The 13,418-nt window shown below is 42.7% G+C and overlaps 1 protein-coding gene across 1 annotated transcript in view; it reads right to left on the bottom strand.

Annotated features, from left to right (window-relative positions):
• The window catches only part of LOC119726905 (leucine-rich repeat-containing protein 43-like), a 30,977-nt gene continuing 17,559 nt past the window's right edge, over positions 1-13,418 (bottom strand). Inside the window, 17 exon segments of the mRNA XM_038198757.1 lie at positions 1-269; positions 1,354-1,469; positions 1,609-1,714; positions 2,051-2,272; positions 2,938-3,066; positions 3,223-3,482; positions 3,944-3,998; positions 4,392-4,673; positions 7,795-7,884; positions 8,985-9,083; positions 9,242-9,328; positions 9,665-9,801; positions 9,804-9,885; positions 10,551-10,679; positions 10,836-11,095; positions 11,557-11,611; positions 12,000-12,161. Coding sequence (XP_038054685.1) covers positions 162-269; positions 1,354-1,469; positions 1,609-1,714; positions 2,051-2,272; positions 2,938-3,066; positions 3,223-3,482; positions 3,944-3,998; positions 4,392-4,673; positions 7,795-7,884; positions 8,985-9,083; positions 9,242-9,328; positions 9,665-9,801; positions 9,804-9,885; positions 10,551-10,679; positions 10,836-11,095; positions 11,557-11,611; positions 12,000-12,161 — 2,379 coding nt within the window. The 3' untranslated portion in view covers positions 1-161.

The following is a 13,418-nucleotide window of genomic DNA, read 5'->3' as shown; positions in this document are numbered from 1 at the left end:
CTTATTTTTTGACAAGCCACTCCCACATTTCGTCAAATCTCCCATCATCGTCTGTCTTGATACGCATTCACTTAAATTCCTGTCTCACTCTTCTCTCTATCATCTTTAACCTGACATTTCCCTTCTTTCTATCCCTTTGTCTCTTGACAAGCCCCTCCCATTTATCCTTGTGTCCCCGCCTCACTCTTCCCACCATCGTCCTCTGGTTGTTTGACCACCGGTGGTTTGGGGATGGAATCCCTGGCGGTCAACCAGCGATGAAGCTCAACCTGTAGAGAATTACACAAATACATACAGCATCAATATTGCAGACTAACTGAGCATGTTGAGGGGTGGAGTCAAATCAAATGCTACAATTCAGTGGAGGGGCAGAGTTTAACCATAAAATCAGGGAGGGTTGGTGACTGAATTGAAGATACCTAACATTACATATTCAGTAGAGGGCAGATACCTAACATTACATATTCAGAAGAGGGCATAGTATATTTTAACTGGATATTTAAATTAAGTCGAGCAGTGGGCTGAGTCAATATCAAAGGGATGTGTACATTCAGTTGACGGGGAGGAGTCTTACCTGGATGTGCCCAGTAAGAGTAAGGGGCAGAGTTTATCTTACCTGAATGTGCATTCAAAAGAGGGGTTGGATTAAAACTTTCCTGAATTTGTACATTCAGTGGAAGGGGAGAAGTTTGAGTCTCAGTGGAGGGGTGGAATCTATCTTACTTGGATGTATATACATTCAGTGGAGGTGGTCGGGTCTATCTAATACCTAGATGTGTACATTCAATGGAGGGGGTGGAGTCTATCTTACCTGCATGTATACATTCAGTGGAGGGGGTGGAGTCTATCTTACCTGAATGTATACATTCAGTGGAGGGGGTGGAGTCTATCTAAACTGGATGTATACATCCAATGGAGGGGTGGAGTCTATCTAAACTGGATGTATACATCCAGTGGAGGGGGTGGAGTCTATCTAACCTGGATGTATATATTCAGTGGAGGGGTGGAGTCTATTTAAACTGGATGTATACATTCAGTGGAGGGGTGGAGTCTATCTTACCTGGATGTATACATTCAGTGGAGAGGGTGGAGTCTATCTTAACTGGATGTATACATCCAGTGGAGAGGGTGGAGTCTATCTAACCTGGATGTATGCATTCAGTGGAGGGGTGGAGTCTATTTAACCTGGATGTATACATTCAGTGGAGAGGGTGGAGTCTATCTAACCTGGATGTATGCATTCAGTGGAGGGGTGGAGTCTATCTAACCTGGATGTATGCATTCAGTGAAAGAGGTGGAGTCTATCTTACCTAGTTGTGTAAATTTATAGTGGAGGGGTGGAGTTTATCTTACCTGGAAGTGTACATTCAGCGGAGGGGGTGGAGTCTGTCTCTCCTCGTCATCGCTGGCTTGAGATTCCGGTCGCTTTGCCTTGGAGTCCTTCTTCTCAGGTTTGCCAGGTTTCTTGCCTGAAAAAAAAATGGTAAAAAATGCCAAAAAGTCTTCCATGTGCAAATTCCATGCCCTTTAAAAAGCCAACCAAAGACCACACAATGTTCAATATTTGAAGTAAAACAAAAAAGAAAACAAACAATCAAACAAACCAACAGACCCAAATATGTCCCACCTTTGTCCTTGTCTTTGTCTTTGTCCTTGCTGTCTTTCCCCTCTTAGCTTTGGAAGTGTCTCCACTTTCCTTTTTCTTCTTCTTGTCCTGAAAAAAAAAATGGTTGTCAATTGGCATTCATCCCACATTAAATATTTCTGTGGTTAGCAGCTCCTTGCTTTACAAGTTCATTGGCAAATTTTAAGAAGGTGCTTCATGAAAACTTTGTGACTGGTTCTTCTTTGATTCCTGCTTGGAAAATTAAGTTGCTGGGCAATGTAAATACTGCTTAGTACCATCTTTGGCTAAGCATTATTTTTTTAAATATTTTCTAAGCAACATCTTAGCAGATTTCTGGTCATATGCTAATATTCTAAAAAAAAAAAAAAAAAAAAAATTGCTATAAAGTAATTTTTTGAAAATTGCTGAGTGACAATTATCCACCTTCTTGGAGTCCAAGCCATCATCTTTCTTTTCTTCTTCCTCCTCCTCCCCCGCATCCAAGGCCCCTCCCCCACAGGTGCACGTCTCTTCAACGTGGTAGTCTCCCTCCACGAATCCTGCCAAGTCTACAGTGTACAACCCCAGGACGGTGACCTCTGGTGGGGAGTGCAGCAGCTCAATCTCTGGTTCTTTCTTCTTCTTCTTCCCGCCACCTGCTTTCTCCTATACGATTTAGGAAAAAAGAAGAAGTAACCATAAGGAACCATGTACAGACACGACGACGCTACAAGTGTGTGTACACTCAGAATAAAATACCATCCATTAGAAATGCTGCGAGTATGGGATACGTATGTGGCTTAGAAAAATATTCTGGTTATATCACCATTTTGTGTGGTTATTTCATTGTGCGCATCTACATCTGTTCATGCAGTGTCTATAAATAACTGAGATGCCATTAGCCTATGGGCTGCGTGCGCTAACAAAAGAGGGCGCATTTTGACCTCTTTTGACAGCTCCATGGACGGGACAACAGCGTGCGCATATACTGTACTGGTTCACGCCAAGTATGCACGACTTCCTGCATGTGCAAAAGCTATAGCCATCGCGCCTTCGCGTGAGCGCCTGGCATCGTCGGCGCGCCAATACGTTCGAATTCAACTTGCGATGGTCTCCAAGTCTAATCCTCACCTCCAATAACTTTGGATATATTCAAAATACACAGTGGATGGATAGGGAACCAGTCTAGGTCACCCCCAACTCTCCTTTTCTGGCCATTGGTGGGGTGCTTGTGCACGGACTCCATAAGGAAAATTTCCCTCGCAACAGTTTGACCACACACAAAAAACTAGATACTGAAACTGACAGAGAAGTTTGTACGTCTGACTCACTTTTGGCTTGTCTGCCTTCTCGCTCTTGCTGTCTTTGCCCGTTTTGGCCGATTTGGGCCCCGCTCCTGCGCCCTTCTTGCCAGCCTCACTGGCCCTCTCCTCACCTTCTTCAGCTGGCACAGACAACACCTTGAATAAAAGAAGGCAAATAATACAAAACAAATTGGAAATATCTCAATATCTGAATATTTGGTCAAATGCAGTCTCGAGTAAATCAAATAATACATTACTCGCAAATGAACACCCTAATGAGAATTATAAAACAATGAGATGTTCAGTAAATACCTTATCCTCTTTAACAGCGATCTGCATTCCTCGCTTGAAGAATTCCTTCAGTGCTGGCAAATCGTCAATCACCAACTCCTGCTCCCAGGCAAACTCCAGCCCCTCCTCCGACCAATTCAACCCCTCTGTCCGGTATGGTACGAGCTTAAGGGGTGGTGGTGGCGATGGGGAGTGGTCTGTACCATTAGTGGCCGACGGGGGAGGTTTAGCAGGGTCCTCATCTGCTTCGGTGAAGAAGGTACCTTCCGGGACTGGCACAGCTGTTGGTTGAAATTACAATGTATACAATGGTTCTGTGCATGAAAAGCAGAGGGCGCTCTTAGGCTTACTCACTCGGCCAATGTGAGGGCACTCATTTCACAGTACGCAAAAAAAATAATCATTGCTTGAGAAACGCTGGTATGCTCTCCACACACCAGAAGTGGCCTGATCTAAACATAGAGTAAAATGATACAACAAAATGTTTGAATTTTTGCCAATTTTTTTGACTTTTTTGTTAGCCTTTGATTGAAATGGTGTCTATGAATGGGGATAATAGTGCGACGCAGCAGTTTAAACGTGATGTTTCAAACCGGTTAGAGGCCTGGTTGCCGATAACTTAGATCGGGCCATTATCGGTGGCAAGGCCCCTACCTCATTTTAAACCACATGTTTTTAACTGGCCCATCACACCATTATCCCCTTCATCACTTTTGATAAAATTATAAATCACTACACGTACCTTGATCGGTAGTTGTGTCCTGTTGGTTGTCGATGACGATTTCTGGCGCTTGAGCCTATTAGTATGAGAGCAAACGAAACGGGAAAAAAATACGGTAATCGGGTAACGCCCTAATTGACAATAGTTCTTGAAACAGAAACTGTCATCAAAATTTAGTGAATTGTGAATTGTTTTTGTCCCAGTTTTAGCAGAAGTAATTAAGTCTGACCCATGCGAATACGGTTCTTCAAGCCAACGTTTATCTCGAGTTATCTCGAGTTTTCTTGATATATAAACAACTGAGAATATTTCTATTCCCCCTAGATAGGATGCTAGTCCATCGCAGGTTTACTCCCCAGCTAATACCTGAACCCACCCACACTACCCCCCCCCCCCCCCCACCCCCATGACATTTTTTTTACTCTCTGCTTGTTTCAACTCTAAAAGAAAAAAAACGCAAAGTTTTTACCGCGTCTTCCTTCTCCTGTTCGACGTTTTCTTTGTCCGCCCTGGGTGACGAGACGTCTTTACTAAGGGGGGAGCTGGTCCTAGCCTGGAAATCCTCCAGGAACATGTACTCCACGTAGTATGTGCGAGTCACAATGGGAAACTCCGGCAGTTCTTCTGTCGTCTTCAAAGCAAATTTGTTATGTTGAAATGTGAGAGTTTTTCCCCTTCTAGGAAGGGGTATTCCAGTACACTGATTTTTACATACAATTAATGTATGTTTGTGAGTGCAACGGTAAGAATAATTTCATGAGATGACAGATGGAATGTTCCATTCCATATAATGGAACATTCCCTCTGTCGGGTTCGCATTTCAGTTTTGCACTCGAATTTTTTTCCTTTTCTAACCCGAGGCTTTGGAGGATTTTTTTAAAAGGGAAATAAGTCCGAATTTCAAAACGTTCAAATTCACTTTTTTCCTTCTAATTTTATATTTTCTTCTCATGTTTTTATAAAAGTTGCAGTCTACCGTAACGATAGTAGGAAATGCGTTACGGCTGCCGTAACAATAGCCACTGCGAAAAAAAATTGGCTCTAGAACTGCGCCTGGACCCCTTAAATTGTAACCACGCCCACCTCAGAAAATTGAATGGTAAAACCACTGACGATTTTCGTCCTCCAAAAGTTCAAATTTCCAACGCGGAGTTTGCTGTGCCGTCAATTTCACAAGTGCCTATAGTAGTGCAGTCATTTCTACTAAATTCTTGACAGCCAAATTGTTAGGTTTTTGGGGTAAAAGTGGCAAACTTACTTTGAACGTTGTAACGGTTTCCAGCCCATGTGCCCGCCAACTTCGAGTGCGTGAAACAACCACGCGGAAAATTCGGGTGGGGCATATATACGCATGCAGTCACATGGTCCCTGGCTCCCCGCATCGCTGTGATTTCAACAGCATTGGGGCGCGGACCAGTCATTTTGGAAAGTGCCTTATCACAGCTGGTACACTTCAGCGACGCGAACCAATTTTCTACGCCAGGGCCCTATCACAGTAATCTTCCGCGAAGTAGTTTTGAATAAAATAAAAATATGTCTGGGGTTACAGTCTATTGACCGTTCTTTCTTCTTCTTCTTCTTCTTCTTCTTTTTTTTTTAGACTTGATGTCTAAATGATGATAGTGAATCTAAGATATGATGATAGTGAATCTAAGAAAACTTATGACATTCGCATGGCATCACCTGAAATATGCGTAATTAAAAGAGCGCGAAAAATTTGGTTTGCAGGCCCTATTATTTAATTAACTCCCGATATGTTGAAATGTTGTTCCTACGCAAAAATTACAAAGACTTTGTGCTACTTAATATATACTGAATTAAAATACGTTAAATTTTGTATCTAGCTGAAATTCTTTTTGACTGTCTCTCAATCCTTCAAATATTGAGTGCATAGTCAAACTGTAACCACGCCCACCTCAGAAAATCAACAAAGGTCAAAGATCACTGACGGATTAAGTTCTTTGAAAAGTTAAAATTTCGAACCGTGTCCTCAATAACTGCATCATCTTCTGAAGTACATACAGTAGTTAAGTCAATTTACGTAACCTTTGAAGGCCAGTGGTTAGATTTCATGGCCAAACGTAGCAAACTTACTTGGACTGTTGTGCCGGTTTTCGAAAACTATATGTGCCCGCCAATCAGCAGCGTATCCAGCTTTTGATGTCGGGGGGGGGGGGGGGGGGGGGGGGGGGCAACCGCACATCTGCGCCGAAATGTCGCCTGTTTTTTTCTCCGGACCCTTGCCCTCCGTAAAATCAAAAGGGGGGGGGGGGGGGGGGGCTGGCACCCATTTTCCAAAGGGGGCGGAGGCTCTTCAAAACTGACCATTATTATGTATAATACTATATATTATATGGGCATTTTCACGGCGCATTGTAATGGTTGTTGAGCGGGTTTTCGTTTATGGGATTGATGTCACAAGAACTAACACTTTAAATCATTGCTGACAAAAAAACATTTGTCAAAAAAATACGCCGGGGGGGGCGGGGGGACGAACGATTTCCCCCGATTTTTTTTTGAATTATCTTGAATATTTTGAATATCTGTCAAAAGACGGACTAGAAATGCAAGTTTCACCCAATTTCATTTTGGCCAAAACTGAAGGGAAAAAAATTCAAAGTTTTTCAAACATTCCAAAACATTCCATTTTTTGTCATGTTTGCAAATAAACAAAATACATTCCAGAACTGAAAACATGTTACTTTTTAAATTACATTTGGCCAACTTTCTACATTTCTGCGCGCGGGAAATACCCGTATTGAAATACCAATTATTGAAAACATTTGGGCAAAATCCATTGATTTATTAAAAAAGAATTGACTGATTTTTCCCAAAAATGTTGACACATTTAAAGGCTCATCTGACGAAAATGCAATAGAAATGAGTTTTAAAGGCATTCAGGCATATACCCTTCAAATTTCAAGCAGCTTCATTTTTTTTGGTCAAAATTTTATAAAGTACAGTAACTCAGATATTTGCAGACAATTCTTGTGCATGTGCTATATCGTTTGAATCACATTTATTTTCAAAAAATATGTACAATTCTTCAGCAACACATTTAATAAACAACAAAAAACATCTTAGAGATAAACCTTTGTACAGAATGTGCTTCAAAGTGTACATTTAATTTAAAAAAAATGTACAAAAAGATTTGTAGACGGAATGTAATACAAATGTTCCCCTTCAACTATCCATTTTAATTGTTTCCTAGTACGTCCCATCATATTCCTTTACCATCTCAAGATGCCCGGCTTAAAATGCACCTACCATTTATCTTTGTGTTCCCACCTATTCCTTAGTCCTCGACTCATGAACAGTCCATATTCATCTTGCTATACCCCTCCCATGTATCAAGCTCCTCCCACTTATCCCCCTATTCCTGCATTTATCCCATCTTCCCTTTTGCCCCTCCAACTCATCCCTGTCCCAGCTCCTCCCACCATCCTCTAATTTTTCATAACACCCTTGTATCTTCAGCCCAACCCTTCCAGTTTCATCTTCCTTTCACAAGCCCCTCCTCCTTTACTTTATTCACAGCACAGTTCTACCAAGCATCCTTCCATAATCTTTCCTCATGAGATATGCCCCTCCCTCCCTCCCTCCCAACCTTGCTTCCCACTTCAACCTTCCCAATTTCCATCATCTTGACTGGCCCACCTTTCCTTGAGTCCCCCCCCCCCCTCCCGCCCATCATCTTATTTTTGACAAGCCACTCCCACATTTCGTCAAATCTCCCATCATCGTCTGTCTTGATACGCATTCACTTAAATTCCTGTCTCACTCTTCTCTCTATCATCTTTAACCTGACATTTCCCTTCTTTCTATCCCTTTGTCTCTTGACAAGCCCCTCCCATTTATCCTTGTGTCCCCGCCTCACTCTTCCCACCATCGTCCTCTGGTTGTTTGACCACCGGTGGTTTGGGGATGGAATCCCTGGCGGTCAACCAGCGATGAAGCTCAACCTGTAGAGAATTACACAAATACATACAGCATCAATATTGCAGACTAACTGAGCATGTTGAGGGGTGGAGTCAAATCAAATGCTACAATTCAGTGGAGGGGCAGAGTTTAACCATAAAATCAGGGAGGGTTGGTGACTGAATTGAAGATACCTAACATTACATATTCAGTAGAGGGCAGATACCTAACATAACATATTCAGAAGAGGGCATAGTATATTTTAACTGGATATTTAAATTAAGTCGAGCAGTGGGCTGAGTCAATATCAAAGGGATGTGTACATTCAGTTGACGGGGAGGAGTCTTACCTGGATGTGCCAGTAAGAGTAAGGGGCAGAGTTTATCTTACCTGAATGTGCATTCAAAAGAGGGGTTGGATTAAAACTTTCCTGAATTTGTACATTCAGTGGAAGGGGAGAAGTTTGAGTCTCAGTGGAGGGGTGGAATCTATCTTACTTGGATGTATATACATTCAGTGGAGGTGGTCGGGTCTATCTAATACCTAGATGTGTACATTCAATGGAGGGGGTGGAGTCTATCTTACCTGCATGTATACATTCAGTGGAGGGGGTGGAGTCTATCTTACCTGAATGTATACATTCAGTGGAGGGGGTGGAGTCTATCTAAACTGGATGTATACATCCAATGGAGGGGTGGAGTCTATCTAAACTGGATGTATACATCCAGTGGAGGGGGTGGAGTCTATCTAACCTGGATGTATATATTCAGTGGAGGGGTGGAGTCTATTTAAACTGGATGTATACATTCAGTGGAGGGGTGGAGTCTATCTTACCTGGATGTATACATTCAGTGGAGAGGGTGGAGTCTATCTTAACTGGATGTATACATCCAGTGGAGAGGGTGGAGTCTATCTAACCTGGATGTATGCATTCAGTGGAGGGGTGGAGTCTATTTAACCTGGATGTATACATTCAGTGGAGAGGGTGGAGTCTATCTAACCTGGATGTATGCATTCAGTGGAGGGGTGGAGTCTATCTAACCTGGATGTATGCATTCAGTGAAAGAGGTGGAGTCTATCTTACCTAGTTGTGTAAATTTATAGTGGAGGGGTGGAGTTTATCTTACCTGGAAGTGTACATTCAGCGGAGGGGGTGGAGTCTGTCTCTCCTCGTCATCGCTGGCTTGAGATTCCGGTCGCTTTGCCTTGGAGTCCTTCTTCTCAGGTTTGCCAGGTTTCTTGCCTGAAAAAAAAATGGTAAAAAATGCCAAAAAGTCTTCCATGTGCAAATTCCATGCCCTTTAAAAAGCCAACCAAAGACCACACAATGTTCAATATTTGAAGTAAAACAAAAAAGAAAACAAACAATCAAACAAACCAACAGACCCAAATATGTCCCACCTTTGTCCTTGTCTTGTCTTTGTCCTTGCTGTCTTTCCCCTTCTTAGCTTTGGAAGTGTCTCCACTTTCCTTTTTCTTCTTCTTGTCCTGAAAAAAAAAATGGTTGTCAATTGGCATTCATCCCACATTAAATATTTCTGTGGTTAGCAGCTCCTTGCTTTACAAGTTCATTGGCAAATTTTAAGAAGGTGCTTCATGAAAACTTTGTGACTGGTTCTTCTTTGATTCCTGCTTGGAAAATTAAGTTGCTGGGCAATGTAAATACTGCTTAGTACCATCTTTGGCTAAGCATTATTTTTTTAAATATTTTCTAAGCAACATCTTAGCAGATTTCTGGTCATATGCTAATATTCTAAAAAAAAAAAAAAAAAAAAAATTGCTATAAAGTAATTTTTTGAAAATTGCTGAGTGACAATTATCCACCTTCTTGGAGTCCAAGCCATCATCTTTCTTTTCTTCTTCCTCCTCCTCCCCCGCATCCAAGGCCCCTCCCCCACAGGTGCACGTCTCTTCAACGTGGTAGTCTCCCTCCACGAATCCTGCCAAGTCTACAGTGTACAACCCAGGACGGTGACCTCTGGTGGGGAGTGCAGCAGCTCAATCTCTGGTTCTTTCTTCTTCTTCTTCCCGCCACCTGCTTTCTCCTATACGATTTAGGAAAAAAGAAGAAGTAACCATAAGGAACCATGTACAGACACGACGACGCTACAAGTGTGTGTACACTCAGAATAAAATACCATCCATTAGAAATGCTGCGAGTATGGGATACGTATGTGGCTTAGAAAAATATTCTGGTTATATCACCATTTTGTGTGGTTATTTCATTGTGCGCATCTACATCTGTTCATGCAGTGTCTATAAATAACTGAGATGCCATTAGCCTATGGGCTGCGTGCGCTAACAAAAGAGGGCGCATTTTGACCTCTTTTGACAGCTCCATGGACGGGACAACAGCGTGCGCATATACTGTACTGGTTCACGCCAAGTATGCACGACTTCCTGCATGTGCAAAAGCTATAGCCATCGCGCCTTCGCGTGAGCGCCTGGCATCGTCGGCGCGCCAATACGTTCGAATTCAACTTGCGATGGTCTCCAAGTCTAATCCTCACCTCCAATAACTTTGGATATATTCAAAATACACAGTGGATGGATAGGGAACCAGTCTAGGTCACCCCCAACTCTCCTTTTCTGGCCATTGGTGGGGTGCTTGTGCACGGACTCCATAAGGAAAATTTCCCTCGCAACAGTTTGACCACACACAAAAAACTAGATACTGAAACTGACAGAGAAGTTTGTACGTCTGACTCACTTTTGGCTTGTCTGCCTTCTCGCTCTTGCTGTCTTTGCCCGTTTTGGCCGATTTGGGCCCCGCTCCTGCGCCCTTCTTGCCAGCCTCACTGGCCCTCTCCTCACCTTCTTCAGCTGGCACAGACAACACCTTGAATAAAAGAAGGCAAATAATACAAAACAAATTGGAAATATCTCAATATCTGAATATTTGGTCAAATGCAGTCTCGAGTAAATCAAATAATACATTACTCGCAAATGAACACCCTAATGAGAATTATAAAACAATGAGATGTTCAGTAAATACCTTATCCTCTTTAACAGCGATCTGCATTCCTCGCTTGAAGAATTCCTTCAGTGCTGGCAAATCGTCAATCACCAACTCCTGCTCCCAGGCAAACTCCAGCCCCTCCTCCGACCAATTCAACCCCTCTGTCCGGTATGGTACGAGCTTAAGGGGTGGTGGTGGCGATGGGGAGTGGTCTGTACCATTAGTGGCCGACGGGGGAGGTTTAGCAGGGTCCTCATCTGCTTCGGTGAAGAAGGTACCTTCCGGGACTGGCACAGCTGTTGGTTGAAATTACAATGTATACAATGGTTCTGTGCATGAAAAGCAGAGGGCGCTCTTAGGCTTACTCACTCGGCCAATGTGAGGGCACTCATTTCACAGTACGCAAAAAAAATAATCATTGCTTGAGAAACGCTGGTATGCTCTCCACACACCAGAAGTGGCCTGATCTAAACATAGAGTAAAATGATACAACAAAATGTTTGAATTTTTGCCAATTTTTTTTGACTTTTTGTTAGCCTTTGATTGAAATGGTGTCTATGAATGGGGATAATAGTGCGACGCAGCAGTTTAAACGTGATGTTTCAAACCGGTTAGAGGCCTGGTTGCCGATAACTTAGATCGGGCCATTATCGGTGGCAAGGCCCCTACCTCATTTTAAACCACATGTTTTTAACTGGCCCATCACACCATTATCCCCTTCATCACTTTTGATAAAATTATAAATCACTACACGTACCTTGATCGGTAGTTGTGTCCTGTTGGTTGTCGATGACGATTTCTGGCGCTTGAGCCTATTAGTATGAGAGCAAACGAAACGGGAAAAAAATACGGTAATCGGGTAACGCCCTAATTGACAATAGTTCTTGAAACAGAAACTGTCATCAAAATTTAGTGAATTGTGAATTGTTTTTGTCCCAGTTTTAGCAGAAGTAATTAAGTCTGACCCATGCGAATACGGTTCTTCAAGCCAACGTTTATCTCGAGTTATCTCGAGTTTTCTTGATATATAAACAACTGAGAATATTTCTATTCCCCTAGATAGGATGCTAGTCCATCGCAGGTTTACTCCCCAGCTAATACCTGAACCCACCCACACTACCCCCCCCCCCCCACCCCATGACATTTTTTTTACTCTCTGCTTGTTTCAACTCTAAAAGAAAAAAAACGCAAAGTTTTTACCGCGTCTTCCTTCTCCTGTTCGACGTTTTCTTTGTCCGCCCTGGGTGACGAGACGTCTTTACTAAGGGGGGAGCTGGTCCTAGCCTGGAAATCCTCCAGGAACATGTACTCCACGTAGTATGTGCGAGTCACAATGGGAAACTCCGGCAGTTCTTCTGTCGTCTTCAAAGCAAATTTGTTATGTTGAAATGTGAGAGTTTTTCCCCTTCTAGGAAGGGGTATTCCAGTACACTGATTTTTACATACAATTAATGTATGTTTGTGAGTGCAACGGTAAGAATAATTTCATGAGATGACAGATGGAATGTTCCATTCCATATAATGGAACATTCCCTCTGTCACCACATGAGATATTCTTTCCATTGCACGAATGTGAAACTATTGTAATGAAAATAGCCCTTCATCATTACCTTCCTCCCCACCTTCTATTTTGGTTTAGCCTGCCCCTCTCATCCACCACACCCCTGAGCTGAGTGTGTATCAGTCCAGCCAGGCATGCAGCATCTTATTTGCATAATTCTATTGTAAGCCCCATGTGCATGGAATTTGAACTAGCCACGTGTGCTTCAGTCTGTTGGGTGCTGTGCTAGGGATAGGTTGTCTATGGAGGGCTGTGCAGGTTTTGTCTGGGCGTGGCAAGGAAAGGCCTTGATGTAATGACCAAGTAAGTTGTAGTGCATGACAACTTTTAAATCCCCCTGGGTTGGGAGTAGAGTACAAGCCTGAATAAATCCTTGCATCTGGTTGGTCAGAGCTGCCAAAAGTGTAACCATGCAATGGAACTTCCATTTACCGTGGAATGGAACTTCTATTTTCGCCGTGCGACCGCGCTGTGCGTTGGGACGAATAATTCAATGGCACGTGATCAATGACCCACTGATCAGATGACAGGGACTTATACAGCACTGTAGAATAAAGGTAGTGCACAATATAACATGCAACTAAGAATTCACCTTGAAAGTGACACTGTCAATTTTACAGTTCACTTTCTACCTACAGTGTCCTGCATTCATTCAACCATCTTACACTGTTTAAAGGGAAAATACAACATTTGCAAACATCAAAATATGAAACTACCAAATCATTATAAAATACCTTGCTGGACTGTTAGTGAATGACAGTGTAAAGCATCCTGTAAAATCATGGCACCTGGTATACTGTCATTTTCAAGAAAAGTGGTATTTTTGTATCAATTTCCAACGCTGATCGGCCGATCAGCGTTGGAAAAAACTGGGTTTTTTTTTTCTCAAATACTGGCCCCAATTGACCATCGCACTTGTTTGCAATCGATTACAAACCTATGAACGGGTACGAGCCAGCTAGACTGGTTCCCTGACCTTACAATTCCCCAATGTATGTAAACTGCTCTGTTTCTTCTTATATGGAGTCAGGGAACCAGACTACAGGAAAAGGATTGTT

Source organism: Patiria miniata, unplaced genomic scaffold (assembly GCF_015706575.1).
Source record: "Patiria miniata isolate m_02_andy unplaced genomic scaffold, ASM1570657v1 HiC_scaffold_2, whole genome shotgun sequence".
Taxonomy (NCBI): domain Eukaryota; kingdom Metazoa; phylum Echinodermata; class Asteroidea; order Valvatida; family Asterinidae; genus Patiria; species Patiria miniata.
Note: the sequence above shows the minus strand (reverse complement) of the source record. Positions and strands in the feature narration are given on the sequence as shown.